The sequence below is a fragment of the Pelodiscus sinensis genome, chromosome 5 (genome assembly GCF_049634645.1).
Source record: "Pelodiscus sinensis isolate JC-2024 chromosome 5, ASM4963464v1, whole genome shotgun sequence".
Taxonomy (NCBI): Eukaryota; Metazoa; Chordata; order Testudines; family Trionychidae; genus Pelodiscus; species Pelodiscus sinensis.
This window is the reverse complement of record NC_134715.1, coordinates 9,022,654-9,040,979: the sequence shown is the minus strand read 5'-3', so window position 1 is coordinate 9,040,979 and position 18,326 is coordinate 9,022,654. Positions and strand designations below refer to the sequence as shown.

At 44.2% G+C, this 18,326-nt stretch overlaps 1 protein-coding gene across 2 annotated transcripts in view; it reads right to left on the bottom strand.

Annotated features, from left to right (window-relative positions):
• The window catches only part of FRAS1 (Fraser extracellular matrix complex subunit 1), a 290,434-nt gene that overhangs the window by 139,392 nt on the left and 132,716 nt on the right, over positions 1-18,326 (bottom strand). For both annotated transcript variants that reach the window (XM_014578940.3, XM_075929458.1), the window contains exons 12-13: positions 15,163-15,306; positions 13,239-13,373 (exon numbers count right to left, since the gene is read on the bottom strand). In XM_014578940.3, the coding sequence (XP_014434426.3) occupies positions 13,239-13,373; positions 15,163-15,306 (279 nt within the window). The remainder of the gene's footprint in view (positions 1-13,238; positions 13,374-15,162; positions 15,307-18,326) is intronic.

Genomic DNA, 18,326 nt, shown 5'->3' with positions numbered 1-18,326 from the left:
TTGGGGGCTATGAGCTGCTGAACTCTACCCCCAGATTGATTTTGTCTGGATGGGGAAGGGATAACCCCATGGAATGCTGGGTACTGGAGGGAGGAGGAGGGAGAGACAGGTGGAAAATGTCTCTTGGTGGCAAGTTCTGCGTAAAGCACACATTGTGCACTCTGATTCTTTTCCCTTAGATGGCCAAAAGAATGGAAACACCCCTATTATACTGAGAACTCTCAAACCTCCATCTTTGGGCAAATCCTACGCCAAGGCCAGCACCCAGTAACTGTTTGGTTATTCCTGAAATATATTATATGTACACACTATTCAGGCAATGGGGATGTCCTCTCCTGAGCAGATGATACAAGTGCAGGCACATACAAAACTAGAGCAACCTTTCAGCATACTAATTTTTTGCAGAGAAATAAATTACTGAATGGGGCTAAAACCTGCTCTGTTACAGAGCTGTGAGAATCAATTCATTATAGCTGTGTCTATACTGCAATGCATATCGCCAAGCCTCATTTGCATAATTAACGAGACTCCGTTTTTGCACAAGAGGCTTTTGCGCAAAAACCCCCTCTCGCACAAGAGCTGCTCTTCCTGAAAAAAATGCGGAAGAATGCTCTTGTGCAAGAGGGAGGTTTTGCGCAAAAACGGAGCCTAGTTAATTATGCAAATGAGGTGCCGCGATAGTCCACGCTTCACCTCATTTGCATATTTCTTGCACCAAACAGGCGCAGTATAAACATAGCGTATGAGTTTCACTGAGGGGAAAACCTAGCCCACTCTAGTTAGGCCTTTTATGGTATTTGTGTGTTAAATCATGTGCTGCCAATACTCCCACAACCTGTGCAAATTACAGGTCTTTTAGACTTAGATTTTTTTTCCTGATTACACCCAAATATATTTGAATAATGTTCTCAACTTTCTAGCTTCACAAGGCATGTCTGTGCTTGTATTCCCACCCACTGAAAGGTGGGGTGAAACAAAATCCTCACGCCTATGTCCTGAACATGCCTACATTCATGAAGGCCACCTCTAAGAAAAACACAACTGCATTTGCTATTTGTAAAGTAAGATGCAACCCTCAAATACGGTTGTACAGGAGGTTCTGCGGTCATTTTTCAAATCCCCTCCGCAGCAACTGCATTCAGAAATTCCAACGGTGTCGAAAAGCCATTTCTAACGCTGAAAGAGCTGCAGTTATGGTACCAGGACTGCATCCCATGCAGAAATCAGGACACAACAATAACAACTCACAAGGAAATAACTGATTCGTGCGGGGGAGCTTAAATGTCATTTAAAGGAGGGAGAACAGAGAAAAAAAAGTTTAAAAAAAAGAGTTTAAAAAAAAATCAAACAGATCCATCGCCTGCAGCGATTTGCCTAGAAATAGATGAGAACTGTCTCGTTTTCCATAAAAGAGGAACATGCGTAACCTTGGAGGGCAAGTGAGGACGGAGTGAAGGAGCAGACACTCAAATGAGAGAGAAAGGGGAATGGCTGCCACTGACTCTCAACACGGACACTTACACAAACATAAGAGATCGCTTATTCCCCCTCTTTCTTCCAAGTTTTTTAATTCCTCTTTTATCTGCTGGAGCACGTAGCATTCCTCCCTGCTGGCTTTGTTTCATGAACAAGCTGGAGCCTCTGTCTAGGTCCTGTGAGGCAAGGCAGTGCTGTTACCCCCATTGTACAGATGGGGAACTGACACGCAGAGAGACTAAGTGACTTGCCCAAGGTCACACAAGGATTGGTTCTAACATTCCTGAGTCCAAGTCCAGTGCTTTCTTCACCACAACCCAGTGGGGCCGACAGCCACCATGGGCCCTGCCCCCAGGGCAAGATGTGTGGGGGGGGGGCTCTGTGCCCCTGGAAGGGGCGGGGCTTTGGGTAGAAGAGGCAGGGCCATGGTAGGCAGATTTTCCAGACCTGTGGTACTTCTCTGAACACCCCTTCTCCCCCCGCAATTTTTCCAACATTGTTTTTGAAGTGTGGACACCAGAGCAGGACACAGGATAGCCACAATGAACTCATCAGCACCGCACGCACAAGTTACATTAACTTCCCGACATACCCATTTACACAGGTGAGGACTGGAGATGCCCTCATGTCAGCTGATTGTCTGCAATGGCCCCTAAGTCCTTCCCCCTGCTTTCCCAAGCAAAGCTCCGAATCCTTTAAGCATGGAATACGTTCTGTTCCTTAATGGACGATCCTGCACCTGGCTGCATTAAAGCCTACGCTGTTAGACTGACTCCAGATCAGCTAAGACTGCTCTGATTTAGGGATGTAATAGTGTAGCCGATTAACTGATAAGCAAAAGCTTATAGGTTAATGCTATAGACTACACGCATTTCTCCCCCTCCCTCCTTGCCAGTAATTTTTAGCAGGCTGGCCAACAAGTGGGCTCAGCTCTGGCTCACGCCGGTCTGCTTTTAAAGTGTATTAGGAGCCAAGCCTGCAAGCAGCTCAACACTGACTACCAGCCCCACCCCGGGGACTACAGAATAGTTGAGTACCCGATAAGAATTCATGAGGTTAATTAACTATTCAATTCACCAATATTTAACATGCCAACTCTGAATCAGTGACTATTTCTCACTGTCACCTACTGGCCCAACCTCTATCTGCAAAGAGAAACTCACTACTGTCACCGGCAAGTTTCACATTGAACGGAAGTAAGGAAGCGGAAGGGATGGAAACAGGGGGAGCATGTTTTAGGCAGGGGGAGGTTCGGGGCATGTGGGATGCAGCTCACTTCACTGAAAACCAGGCAGGGGCTCTGCTCAGGCCAGACGCGGATGCAAACCTGCACTATGTGAAGGACAGATCCATTCAGTTAAGTACTCCCCTTTCTCCATCTCGCTGCATCTGACAACGATCCTGCAAAACCAATACAGGATCTCCGCAGCGCTAGCAGCCTCTGAGGCAGATGTTGCCTTCACATTTTATCTTTCTCTGGGGCGCGATGACTTCTGAGTTCTCTCTGTGCTAGAGAAGCCGGAGAGAGATGTGACAATAACAAACAGCTCAGCAGAGGCTTCCAAACCCACTGAGAAGATGCAATGAACTTGGCAGGCAAGCACCACTGGCATAGAATCTTTTGTGGGTCAAAGCCATTGGCAGCTGGGAAAAAGAAAGTTTGAGAGCCTGCGGAACAAGCCATTGAGCTGTTCTTGGAGAAGGGACAAAGGAAAGATTAGGAAACAATAGCTTAAAAAGTGGGAAGGAAGAGAACGAGGAGGGGCAGAAGGGTGGGGGATGAAAGAAGGGAGGGAAAGAAAAAGAATCAAAATGTACAGAGAGTTCTCGGAATCAAATCTTTGAGCCTCTCAATTCATATAAACCAGGTTACCACTGGCAGCAAAGATAGTTGCTCGTGCAAGGTTAACAAGTAACTTTCGCAGGTGGCTCCCTTGAACAAAATATTTGCCACAGCGATTAGCTTGGCCTTACTGAAACATGCCACTACGGCTGTCAGGCCCATCATGCCTACGGGTGGGTGCTGGATTCCAACTCCTCTTCCATGGCCTGCAGCAAAACTCGCTCGCTCACAGATTCAAAGCAGCACCAGCCGCAGTGGGTATCAGCTGCGGGTCTCGCAATGAATCTCAAACATGGTCGGATTTGTGCTCTTATACAAGCTTTCAGCTCTCGTGCCCACAGCGACAGGCATCAGGCAATTTCTCTTTGCCTCTATGCCCTGAAAGCTGCTGTTATTAAAATGCAACTGCTATTGATTTCCCTCATGATATCCTTCTTCTGCTTGTCCACTGAACTTAAACACCAGAGGAAAGTGTATCAATAGAAACTACGTGGTTGTGGAAAAGCAGTCTCACATCGCCTGGCTTGGCTCAGATCTTTCTAGAAGAGTGTTTCGCAAAGTTGTCTGTGAAACCACCGAGAAACCTGTTAATTGTCCACACTGGTTTGTTTACTTACCAGCACTGCAGCCACAGAGCCTCGCGGCTCCGATTAGCCCTGTTTCGCTGTTTGCAGACAAAGGGAGCTGCGGGAGGCAGCGGACTGGCCCACACCACTTCCCATGGCTCCCCTTGGCTACAAACGGTGAAAGGGAGCCAATAGGAGCCGCGAGGCTTTGCTCTCGAGATGACGGACTGGTGATGTTCCTGCCAGGCTGTGTAAAATACAGAATGTGCCTGGGGCCCAGAGAGACAGGGCCTGTGTTGTGGAATCAAATAGGAAAAACTGAGGACCTACCGGTTTGAGCCAGAAGCCAAAGGGGATTTCTGTGCATTTAACTGCCTGCTCGTCTGCTTAGGTTAAACATTTTGTTGTACAGAGAACTGGTTCCATCTAGGAGACAACTTCTATTCCATTTTGTCATTGATAATATAGGATATTCATCCTCCCCCTTGTCTTCTGAAGCATGTATCTTTGGCGTCTAAAGAGACCAGCAGATGTCAAAGGCACAGATTCTATGTGAGTGTCCACCAAATCACCAGCCAGCTGCTGTGACACCCATCTTCTCACCCTTCCCCCAAAAAATTATGGGAGGAAAGAGGGCAGGGTGTGGGAGACGGGGTGGGTAAGACGGTGTCTTGGGCTGGGAAGTGGATTTTGAAAGCAGGGATTAAGCAAACAAAACCCTTTTCAGTGACTCCAGGCTGCCAGGATACAGTCCTGCTAATCTGACTTTTTGTCCTTTGTCCTCATAAGTGCTCACAGAATCATAGAACCATAGAGCTGGAAGAGACCTCAGAAGGTCATCAAGTCCAGCCCACTGCTCTAGGCAGGACCAATCCCAACTAAATCAACCCAGCCAGGGCTTTGTCAAGCCGAGACTTAAACACCTCTAGGGATGGAGACTCCACTACTTCCCTAGGGAACCCATCCCAGTGCTTCACCACCCTCCTAGTGAAATAGTTTTTCCTAATATCCAACCGGGACCTCTCCCTCCACAACTTGAGACCATTGCTCCTTGTTCTGCCATCTGTCACTACTGAGAACAGCCTTTCTCCAGCCTCTTTGGAACTCCCCTTCAGGAAGTTGTAGGCTGCTGTCAAATCCCCCTTCACTCTTCTCTTCTGCAGACTAAACAGACCCAACTCCCTCAGCCTCTTCTCATAAGTCATATGCTCCAGCCCCCTAATCATTTTGGTTGCCCTCCACTGGACCCTCTCCAATGTGTCCACATCCTTTCTGTAGTGGGGGGCCCAGAACTGGACACAATATCACCTGATGTCACTCAGCAACCAAACAGCCCAGCAGTCTGAGCCTGCGCCCAGTTGTTCCATAGACTTACCCCAGGAGCCTGTCAAACGACAGCCTGACTGACCCATTCTCCATGGTGGGCAGAGCCAGGAGAGCTGGCAGTGTACAGAGAAGGCCACATGCTGCATCTTTTCAAAGGGGGGGAGAGTTGCAGCAGCTGGAGTCCCCAACGCATCATTTTCCCTCAGATGCACCCCTTGAGCCAATGAACTTTTAACATCCCTGAAAAACAGCCAGGGTCCTTTGACGACCTTAGGAGTGCTTGCCTCATCCCACGATAGAGCTCACTGCTTCTATGCACTTATTTTCATCAGCACATGGGGCCGTGAGGGCACAGTCGTGGGGTGGGTTAAAAGCTCCGCTGAAAATTTGGCCTTAGAACAGGGCTACTCCACTTTGGAAGTCCCAGGTGCCACAATGATACTCACAGCACATGCCACGGGCCGCAACTTAATTGTAGTTGCATATACATGCAAATATATAGGCAAATAAATAGCTTATTGCACACTGACAGGCATGAATACAATTGAGGCAAGAGTACACAACACGCAGGCTCCATTTAAGTCAGTTCTGCTGACAATAACAACATGCAATAACCTATTGCCACCCATATGACAGCACTTTTAACGAGCAATGACAGTCCAGAAATTTAACTACTAAAACTCATATCAACAGAAGACCATTATATTGACTACTTTTTGTTTTGGCTTCACAACAGTCCAGGATTTTAACTACTAAAACACGAAACAACCCAAATCGCACTGTAAATCCAAACCCACTGCGGACCACAAACAGACAGACCATGTGTTGAGTAGCCCTGCCTTAGAAGTTAATTTTCCTTGGAAATGAAACTGTACTACACTATACAAGGAGACTTTGACAGAGCCAAGACCAAATCCCAACCTACAAAACTACAGCCGCCCTATAAATAGAGTCAAAACCCAACAAGGTGCCACCAGAAATCCCTAACCCCCATCATGCTAAGATTCACTGATGTCAACATCTCCACAAGATGCAGCAGGTAAATGCTGCTTTCTCCATTTTACAGAGGGGAAAACTGAGATGTGGATTGCCCAACTTTTCAAAGTCACTAGTGAGCTCAGGTACCTCAATCTGTGGCTGTCCACTGGAATATACCTTAAAGGAACCTGATTTTTAGGAAGTACTAAGCACCCACACTCAGAAAAGCAGGCCTCTTTCAGATATTGTCAGTTTGATACTGAAAAACCAAGGTGATCAGAGCCACTAGCCGCTGTTGGCTCACAAGACTCACTCACAGTCATACAACAAACCTGTGTCAGAGCTGAGCTCAGAACTTAGCTCTCCTAACATCCAAGACTTTGCTTATGTCACTGCACTTAATTTCCTTCTTCAACATAGCAAGCCATAATGATCAGGAACAGCCTTATCACTGATGGACTCATAACTTCAAAGGTGTTAATAATTTGCTGACTATATATAAATGATCTAGCAGATGTACTCAGCGTTGCCCGGGTCCTTAACTCCATTAAGGGATTTTTTTAAATAAAAGGAAAACATACATGCTTTATTTACATGGATGCATTCTTCAAAAATATAGTGTTGTTGTATGAAGTTACTTTTTATTTTGGATTCCTTTAAAAAAGGATTGTTAAAAAAATTTCATTTACTTATTTTTAGTACATTTTTTAAATGGGAATTCCATCAAGTGTATTTTTTTCTTCATCCTTACAACAAAACAAATCACTACTCCAAATTTCTCCATTTTATCTCTTTTCTGTAAAGATTGCTGAGAAACTATCCTATTCCCAGTTTATCCTTTTTTCCTGGCTCATCTTGGTTCAGATCCTTTCAACATTCATTCATTTATGTCAATGTTGAGAACTGTACTTCATTTGATGATTCTTTCTCTTGGGAGAACAGCAAAATAGAGATAATGGATTTCAGGAAAGCAGATTTTCGTAAACTCAGAGAGCTGGTAAGTAAGGTCCCAAGGGAAGCAAGACTAAGAGGAAAAACAACTGGAGAGAGTTGGCAGTTTTTCAAAGGGACATTATTAAGGGCCCAAAAGCAAACTAATCTACTGCATAGGAAAGATAGAAAGTATGAGAAGAGACCACCTTGCCTTAACCAGGAGATCTTACATGATCTAAAAATCAAAAAGGAGTTGTATAAAAAGTGGAAACTAGGTCAAATTACAGAGAATGAATATAAGCAAACAACATAGGTACGCAGGGGTAAGCTTAGAAAGGCAAAGGCCCCAAACAAGCTCAATCTAGCTAGAGACATAAAGAGTAACAAGAAAACATTCTACAAATGTATTAGAAGCAAGAGGAAGACCAAGGACAGGGTGGGTCCATTGCTCAGTGAAGAGGAGAAACAATAACAGGAAACTTGAAAATGGAAGATGTGCTTAATGACTTCTTTGTTCTGGTTTTTGTCAAGAAGGTTGATGGTGATGGGATGCCTAAGATAGTAAATATGCTAGTGGAAATGGGGTAGGTTCAGAAATTAAAATTAAAAAAGAACAAGTTCAAAATTATTTAGAAGTTAGACATCTTCAAGTCACCAGGGCCTCATGAAAAGTATCCTCAAATACTCAAGGAGCTGATAGAGGAGGTATCTGAACCTTTAGCTATCACATTTGAAAAGTCATGGAAGTTGGGAGAGATTCCAGAAGACTGGAAAAGGCCAACTCTAGTGTCCATCTATACAAAGGGAAATAAGAACTCTGGAAACTACAGACCAGTCAGTTTAACTTCTGTGCCAGGAAAGATAATGGACCAAGTAATTAAGGAATTCATCTGCAAACAACTGGAAGATAATAAGGTGATAGGTAACATCCAGCATGGATTTGTAAAGAACAATTCATGTCAAACCAATCTGACAGCTTTCTTTGATAGCATATCAAGCCTTGTGGATAAGGGAGAAGTGGTGGACGCGGTAAATTCAGACTTTAGTAAGGCATTTGACATGGTCTCGCATGACCTTCTTATCAATAAACTAGAGAAATACAACCTAGATGGGGCTACTATAATATGGGTGCATAACAGACTAGATAACCATTCTCAGAGAGTAGTTATTAATGGTTCACAATCATGCTGGAGAAGCATAGCAAGCAGGGTTTTGCAGGGGTCTGTTTTGGAACTGGTTCTGTTCAATATCTTCACCAACAATTTAGATGATGGCATAGAGAGTACGCTTATTAAGTTTGCAGATGATACCAAGCTGGGAGGGGTTACAACTGCTGTGGAGGATAGGGTCATAATTCAAAATGATCTGGACAAACTAGAAAAATGGTCTGAGGTAAACAGGATGAAGTTTATTAAGGACACATGCAAAGGACTTCACTTAGGAAGGAACAATCCATTTCACACATACTGAAAAGGAAGCGACTGTCTAGGAAGGAGTACTGCAGAAAGGGACCTAGGGGTCATAGTGGATCACAAAATATGAGTCAACAGTGTGAGACTGTCCCAAAAAAAGCAAACATGATTCTGGGATGCATTAACAGGAGTGTTCTGAGCAAGACATGAGAAATCATTCTTGCATTCTACTCTGCGCTGATTAGGCCTCAATTGGAGTATTGTGTCCAGTTCTGGGCATCATATTTCAAGAAAAATGTGGAGAAATTGGAGAAGGTCCAGAGAAGAACAACAAAAATTATTAAAGGTCTAGAGAACATGAGCTATGTGGGAAGGCTGAAAGAATTGGGCTCGTTTTGTTTAGAAAAGAGAAGACTGAGAAGGAACATGATAACTATTTTCAAGTATCTAAAAGGGTGTTACAAGGAGGAGGGACAAAATTGTTCTTCTTGGCATCTGATGATAGGACAAGAAGCAATGGGCTTATATTGCAGCCAGGGAAGTTTAGGCTGGACATTATGAAAAACATCCTGTCAGGGTAGTTAAACACCAGAAAAAATTGCCTAGGGAGGTTGTGGAATCTCCATCACTGAAGATATTTAAGAGCAGTTTAGATAGACATCCATCAGGGATGATCTAGTTGCTGCTCAGTCCTGCTGTGAGGGCAGGGGGATGGACTTGATTTCTCGAGGTCCCTTCCAGTTCTAGTATTCTGTGATTCTGTAAGTTTTCATGAGAAGCAATCCCATTCCAGGAACATCCCATTTTCCTGGCACAAACAACCCTTTACTATGCTTTAAGGTATGATTAGAGGAGGCTGCCTACCACATTTGATGATCCTAGCTCTTAACATTTAGAAGTTTTTCAACGGACAGATGGACAGACTCTCTGATTAGGGGGCTGGAGCGCATGACCTATGAGGAAAGACTGAGGGATTTGGGTTTGTTTAGCCTGCAGAAGAGAAGAAGGAGGGGAGACTTGATCTCAGCCTTCAACTTTCTGAAGGGAGGTTTCAAAAGGGATGGAGAAAGGTTGTTCACAGCTGTGACGGATGGCAGAGCAAGGAGCAATGGTCTCAAGTTACAGTGGGAGAGGTCTAGGTCGAATATTAGGAAAAACTATTTCACTAGGAGGTGGTGAAGCACTGGAATGGGTTATCTAGGGAGGTGGTGGAATCTCTATCCCTAGAGATGTTTAAGTCTCGGCTTGACAAAGCCCTGGCTGGGTTGATTTAGTTGGGGTTATTCTTGCGTTGGGCAGGAGGCTAGACTTGATGACCTCCTGAGTTCTCTTCCAGCTCCATGATTTCAAAAATATTACAGATACAGATAACAGATTTATCTCTATTGGGGTAAACAGAGGTCAACACAGGCAGCGAAAATCTTTTCCCTATTGATTTTTCAGGATTATATTATAAGCTTCAAGGAACGTTCTCACAGTCTAGTATTCTCAGTTTTATTTTTTATATTTCAAGAGGGGAAATAAGGCCCCCTCCCCATGTTCACTTAATTATTCATGGAGGGCTGGGTCTTGTTCAAATTTTGGTTTCACACCAGTGCAAAACTAGCAGTTTGCCAATGATGCCAAGTTAAAGGGTCTGATTCATCTCTATGTTACTCTAGCTTTATGAGTTCCAGTAGCTTGAAACTGGTGTAGAACAGCAGCTGAGCCACGTTCAATCTTTTTAATAGAAAAGAACTCTTGCAAAGTGCCGACTTCCTTGATGAAAAGAAACCTGTGCATTTATAAAACTGTCTGTGCTCTGCTGCATTCAAAATGAGTATCAGTCTATCCACAGCCACTAGTAAATGTGGCATAACAGACACACTTCATTAAAGCATGGGACTTTTCTGCACTCAGCCATTTAACTCCCTTTTGGTTGGTCACAATTCAGAATAAAAATTCATTTAAAGTTTCTCTTCTAAAAAGATGTCTCAGAAATCTCATCTGCATCACTGCAGGTGTGAAGATCACAAGCTGCTTTGGGACTGCAAAAGATTAATGTTAATGGTATCGCAAAAGGAACACACTGAATTATTTGAGAAAGAGTTGCCTGACTTTTGAAAGACACAAGATGTTTTCTACAATTCTGTACTGTATATCTAAGTGACTCAGAAATAGAATAGTTCATTGCAAGTGTGTGTTAGCTACCTGTAATAATTCTATTTAGCAATAATGAGACCACTGTTCTCAAGAAATGAGTTTCTATAACTAAGACAGTCTAAAGAACCATAAAATAAAGAATCATTAATAAAAATCCAAGCACTTCAGTAAGATGCAGGCTTTGTCTGTTACAACAGGTTACATATTTCAATATTCTCATTTGCGCAGGTCAAAGCAGCAACGCCTGAGTTCTGTCTAGACTTTTTCAGGATTAATGCTCCCTGAAATGTGAATAATTAAGTTGCAGGGAAAAGAAAGAATGGGCACATTGAAGTCTGCAACTCTTCATCGGTCTTGCTTTCCAGGGCAAGGGTCATTCCTTTTTCACTCTCTTGACTTTTCTTCTTTCAGCCTTTTTCTTATTCATTTTTGTCTCATCTCATCACAGCAGACGCCATGTGTCACTCTGCTCTACGTGTGTCTCACACTAAGCCCGTGAATATTAATCGCACAGTTAGTTATCTGAACAAGCTTCCTTACTGATTTTCAATTTCCCTTCTTCCTTAATGGCTTTATTGTTCTATAGAAAAACAAACCCCATTATTGGAGCAGGGGGGAAAACCCATCACATCCAACCAATTCAGTCAGATGTTCTTTTTAGTTTTAGATTAGATCCTCTTAAAAATAAAACAATAGGAATGAAGCAAGACTGATTCTTTGTGGCTTGTTCATACACTGCAGAGACCAGTCCTGCAAAGGCAGGAGGATGGACCAGGTAATCCAATCTCATGGGCCTTTTCCATTTCCAGGGCCAGATCCTCTGCTCCAATTGAGGATCTGGTCAATCCTATAATATAATTCCATTGACAAACTCACTGCAAGCTTTAAGAAAACATACTGCTTCCTGAACAGCATAAAGAAAATTTGGACAACCTGACTGCATCCATGTAAAAACAAAGAGCACACAAAGAAAAGATGGTTGGAAATTAATTATGGACGGGCTCTGAAATTTGAGGCTCTCTCTGCCTGTTTTATTTTATGCAGAAAATGCAGCCGGGCAGAACTAAAGCAAATTGGTTTAATTCCCCTGAGGAAACATGAACAAATTTTCCCACCAACTTTCTACTCTAGGCATGGATGGGTATGAACATGGATAGAATGAAAAGCCAGTTCACTACAAACTGGCAATAAAATGAAACATTAGCCTTTTCCTACAGCCTGTGCGATACATTGGCATTGCCAATTAAAACACCAGGAGCAGGCAGAAAGCAGATGAGCAAATATGAAGTAATCTTATAGTTTGTTTTATTTTGACTGCAAATTCTTTTAGGCTGGGACTGCTTTTTCATTGTGTGTGTGTGTACAGCACCTAGCATAATGGGGCCCAAATTTTTAACTGAGACACCTAGATGTTAATTCAGTTCCATCACTGGAATTTAAGACCATTTAGACACAAGCATTCAAAATCTAATCTAACATAATCCCTTTGGGACAGACGGCTATAGAAAAGCAATGGTCAAGAATCGAACTCCTGTTTTAGACCTCAAATCAGCAAAAGCACTATAGCAGGTGCTACACTTTCTGCAAATGAGTATTTCTACAGGAGTCATAAAGACTGTTCTAATGCCTGAAGTCAACAAGTGCTCAAGCGCTTTGCTGAACTTGTCTCAGAAAGAATTGAGCCCTTTAGAAAGGCCCTTATAAGGAGAAAACTACTAACTTCAGCGATCTGTCAGGATAAAAGAGGCGGAATCTCCATTTGGACAAAGTAAGAATGTTTCAAAGGAATGAGCTGAATCTAACAGAAATCTCCAACTTCCCTATCCTAATCCCAGCCACTAGAAACAAACAGGGGGACACTTATTTGGAGACACTTTCCCCTGTTTCGAGGAATTCATGATTAACAGGGTAAGACATCCCTAAGTATTTGTGATGAGAACAGCGGGCACAAGAGATATTCTGGAAACAAGAAGTGTGAAAAGCAAGAAAACATCACCAAAAGGAAAAGGACTTTTATGTGTGACTCTCTCTGGCTACCTGCCATACCCCATATCCCTCTCTAATTTGCTCTAATAAACACTCCTTCCACCGTAGCCTCCTGGGGAGAGCTGATTTCATTAGCTGTAGTTTTAGCCTGGGCTGAACACGAAGTATACACCAAAGAATTGGATTCCAGTAAATGGCAATAGATTTAGGTCAATGGTAAAATAGAGCCGTTTCCATCCCTCCTCCCCCAGGAGTAAGAGACAATAACATTTCCATGGGAGAGACTTCTGCATCAGAAGACTGATTTAAACAACAGTGTTGAGAAGTGGGGATTGAAGAAGCTGATGGTTCTTGGAGAACAGAATTGACCTAGAGTTTAAAAAGAGGGAATTCTTCTCCCATTTGCCATCATCTTAATCCTACGTGATTCTGGTTTTCTGTAGCGTTAGGGCATGGAAAATATTTACCCTCGTGTTGGCAATGCATCTCTAAATGCAGACTACGTTTAGACATGTCTCAGTTTCTCTCTCTCTCTCTTTTTTTTTTTTAAACCAGGCAGCCCTATTTGTAAGTTACCTGCACAGCGGAGGTGATCCTGGAAGAATCCATCCCCACACGATGACACACACTGCCCGTATTTCATCAGCAGGGAGTCCTTACAGGAGGTACACTCAAAGCCAATGGTGCAGGTGGAGCATGTCTCCATGCAGGCTGTCAAAGGGAGAAGTAAAGGAAGAGAGACAATTTTACCTTAAAGCATCATGGTGCAGTGATCCTGATTTGTATATGGTCAGTCTGCAGGCAAAATGCAGGGAAGCAAATCCTATGCAGGAAAGCATTTGAGATTACAGAGTTTTGGGAAAATACTGGTTCCTTTTTTGGCTGAAAATTTTTTTTTTAATTCTAAATTTTCTAATGAGCTCTACTTTAGACAGGTTAAAATCAAACTACTATATATCTGAGTGAGTTCGTCTGTCTGTCTGTCTGTCTGCCCTTCTGTGCATTTGCCTGTTGGTTCAAGAACTCCTTCTCAACAGTAAGAGCTAGGACCACAAAATTGGGTATACAGCTTCCTCTTGTCATAACTTAAAGCAGGGGTGGGCAAATACTAGCCCTTGGGCCAGATCCGGTGTGCCAGGGTTAGCCCTTGGTGGGCCACCATTGCTATATTCACTTGCACCTCCACAGGTACTGGCAATTGCAGCTCCTGTTGGCTGTGGATTGCTGCTCCTGGCCAACGGGAGCTGCGGGAAGCGGTGTTCCAATCCGTGCTGCTTCCTGCAGTTCCCATTAGCCGAGAACGGCGATCTATGGCCAACAGGAGCTGCAATCACCAATACCTGCAGGTAAATAGCAGTGGCAGCCTGTTAAGGGCTAACCCTGATGAGCTGCCACCATTTGATTGCCCTTATGGCAAGGTTAGGGTTTGGCTGTGCCAGGACAATGGGATGTGCCTGCAATGGGATTGCTTCTCATAAAACCATACAGACTGCCCCAGGACCGAGCCTCCCCTACCCCCAGGAAGAGCGGGAGGAGACTAAAGCTTCCCCCTCCTCCAGTTCATGCAGGAACGTTGCTGGCTGTTCTGCATTCATCGGGGAGCGAGTGGAAAGTGCACAGTTTGCGTCATTCTGCCTGGGAAGCTCAGGGGGGGCAGATGAAACTGGACCTTCGCCAGCCAGGGGACATGCACCTTAGCGTGCCTGCTGAGAGGCGCGTCTCCCCTGGCCCCAAGCTACCGAGGTGAGAGAGGGCTGGGGTTGTCCCCGCTTCCCAGGGCAGCCTGCATCCTGAACCCCTCCTCCCCTGCCCTACCCCAGAGCAATGATTTCAATGAAGCATGAACATTTTTGTGAGGGATGTAAAACTTCATTTCATTGGTTAAACCGGTTAACTGATTAAAAAGCCACTGGTCTAGAGCAGCGCCCTCCTCACCTCAGGCAGGGGCTGCTCTGGCCATGTTAGAGCAGCCCCTGCCTGTGGGACACCTGGGCCCACCGCAGACAAGGGCTGTCCTGGGCAGTCGGGGCAGCTCCAGCCAGCAGGTGCCCGAGCCCACCACAGACAGGAGCTACTCCACACAAGCAGGGCAGCCCCTCTCCACAGAGCTGCCACCCATGGCAGCCGGGGAGCTGGATAAGTTTACCGGAACTGGCAAATATCACCTGTTAAGGGTGACGCTTACAGGTTAAGCTTTCACATCCCTCATTTTCATTTTCTAAAATACAAAAACTGAGTGAGTGAAGGCCAATGCCAAGCACATCTTCTAGTGGGACATAAATAGGTACCTTGGTGCATCCCTGAATCCAGGACTGAGAGACTAAACTTACGGAGCTCTGATTCCGGGATCTGTTTCTACACCTCAGTTAGAGATAATGAGGAGAAGGGTTTTCACACAATAGAGGCCAGGCCTGGGAGGCAATGCGAATAAGCAGCACCCGAGGATTAAAGCACCAACCCGAAGGACACCATTCAGCGGCGAACGGAACGTGTGCTGTACCTAAGCAAACCCCGGCATCCTGATAGAATCCAGAGTCACAGCGCCCGACACAGCGGCCATTTTGGAGCAGCAGGGTTGCATCGCGGCACACGTCACAGTGGTCGAAGAACCGAGAGCAGGCCGAGCAGTCTGAGTGGCATCGCACTGGCATGAAGAATAAAAAAGAAAGAAGCTGCCAGAAGGCTGGGAACAACACATGGACCGCAGACAAAGCAAAACTCAATACGCAGCCCCACTGCTAACGACTAAAAGCATTTTCTCATAAATGGCACGTGAGCAGTTAAATGCTGTTTTATTGGGCTGGATAAGCCCGGCCTTTAATTGAAGTTACCCAGCCTGCTGTTAAACAGGCCATAAACAACCCATGTTGTCTCTTTTCACTGATATTCTTACACCAGGGGGAATTAATGGCCCACAACAATTGGAATTTGAGTTACCTCAGGCCAGATCCCATGACAAAGTCAATGGGAGTTGGGCCAACAAATCGGAATAGGGGTTGCAGGCTTAGATCACGCCTACACCACCGCTTAAGTTGATCTCACTTGCAAAACCCTCAGCCCTGGCAAGATGCAAGTTTTGCGCTCTACCGCTGACACGGTTTTCACTTCCCGCCAAGTAATTTTGCCGGTGGGAGAGCACTCTGCCATCGGTATAGCCCCTCTTTGCCAGATCTTTTGCAGCTGCGCTGATGTAGCACCCCAGTGCTGGCTTGTCCTTAGTGACACAGAGAAACAGCTGAAGGGACAGTGTTATGACAAAATATTTCCCTACGGCAGGTGTTTCTCAAGCTGGAAGGCTGAAGAAGTCGAGGAACCAAAATATTTTTTCTTTAGTGCAGACTCATTTTTGCCCAGCAGGAGAACTAGGACCCAACTTTCAACCAGGACTCGATCCTGGAGCCATTACTCAGTCTTGAAACCCTAGTGATTTCAATGAAGGGCATGCCTGAGTAATGGTTTCAGGATTTAATTCCCAGTGACGTTCCACAAATGAGGAGGAAGAGGCAGAGAAGGGGCTGTCCTAAGCAGAAAAGCCTCGATGAAGAACAAACAAGGAATGGGCTGCCCTGTCCCTATATATGTGTAGCTGCATCTCCACAGCTTGGCAGCCATCTTACTCCTGAGAGTAGCGGGCACAATCTTTTCTCCATTCCAGAGCAAACCCCCTGAAATACTCAGGGCAAATTCCTTAGGCCAGGAATTCATGGCTCATTCCTTGTTTAGAATTCATGGCCCATCCCTTGTTTATTCTTCCTCAGCTAAAAGTACGACCAGTTGCTGTCTCATGAGAAAGCCACAGCATGGAGAGAGACACTACATAGGGGAGGGAGGGTGCGGGCAGGTTCTCCCCAAACACATGTGTCAGAGACCAGCAATTTAGCTTTATGAAAACTTTTTTTGGGGGGGGAAGGCAAGCCCTTCTACCCTAATTTGTGGGAAGGTTGGGACAAAAATTTTGAAAAGCTTAGGACTAAAGAGTTAAAATTTGGAAGGTTTTACAGGATCATCAGCCTGGACTCTGCATTGTACAACTCTCGTTGCCTCTACGGCAGCATGCCGAGAAGTAGCTGGTGGGACTATAGAAAGGAATTTCAAGGCTTGCAGTGAGTACGCAGAATGCAGGCGTGGCTATATATATATTCCCATACAATGATCTCAGGAGGTCATGTTTTCCAAAGAGCTCAGCACACTGTCAGGCATTAGGCAGAATTTTGAGAGCACTCATCTCCCAGAAACTCCTATTGATACGAATGAGAACTTCTGGGTGCCGAGAATATTTTAAAATCTGTTCACCTTAATCAAGTGCCTTCATGGGAGCTAAGCTCTTTGGAAAATCTGGCCCAGAAAGTATCAACCTCATTAATACAATGTAATGTGTTCAACTCATAGTCACACTTTATCCCAGATCTGTCCCCAGTATCATAACATCTGAACTCCTCATTGTCTTTAATTAGTTTATCCCCACGACATCCCTACGAAGAAAGGCTGTGCTACTGTTCCCACTGTAGGGACGGAGAACGGAGACTAAGCATTTTGAAAACACTTAAGAGGCTTAGGTGCTTAGCAGCCTAAATCTCACTGAAAGTCAATGGGACTGAGGCAGCAGTCACTTATGAAAATGGGATTTTTGGGCTTTGAAAATGTTATCCCCTAAGGGCATGTCTAAACTGGGGGGGGGGGAGGGTACAAAAGGGGATATGCAAATTCAGCAGGAATTATCTTCTTCCGATCTCACTTTGGAAAGAGGATCATTCGAAAGCGAAAGAAGTCTGGATGCAGGTTTTTTGGGGAAAAAACCCATCCAGACTACTTTCACTTTCGAACGACCCACTTTCAAAAGTGAGATTGGAAAAAGATATGCAAATTCCCGTGGAATTTGCATATCCTCTTTCAAATATAAAACGTAATCTAGACATAGCCTAAGTGACAAGTTCACAAACGAAGTCTATGATAGAGCAGGAAATTGAATTTGGGCCTCCCAAGCTAACCTCTATTATTTCCTCTTTTCTTATACCCTAATAGCCTCTGAGATGTTTCTAAGTTTATGTGAAGCTTGCCTTTTGGATTTATAAATGCTTTTTCTTCCCCCGTTCAACAAATAATAAACTTTAAAATATTTATCCAACAAGCACTCTCAGCTACTTCTGCAATGACAGCACAATTAAACTGTAAAGTTGTTTTCTTTTTCCTGTGACAAACCATTCACTGGAGCACTCTGATTAATCAAAGCAAGCTGAGTGCTATGGAAGCTGCTGCCAATATGAAAAATTAGAAATCCACAGATAAAACCTATCAACTAGGAAATGTAAATGAAGGGATATAAAAACATTCTGTGGGAAATATAATTTATATGCAAAATTGCTATGTAGCCAATGCTAATCTAATGAGTCCAGATAATTATTAACTGGCTCTAATTCAACCCCAGGTGAATTGGAAGTGGTGTTATAGTATAAATGAATTCTTTTTAAAAGGAAATTAATTGTAAGTCCATAAACTTCACAAAACCTTATAATTCAGAAAAAGAGCGCCTTTTTTATTTGTTAGAAGATTTCATAGATTAGAAAAAAAGAAATGAAAAATATTTCCTGGACAACAGCCTCCAAATAGTGAATCTCTTTACTTTGCTAAAGAATGTCTGGTAGAGGCCCAATCCAACTCCACTCT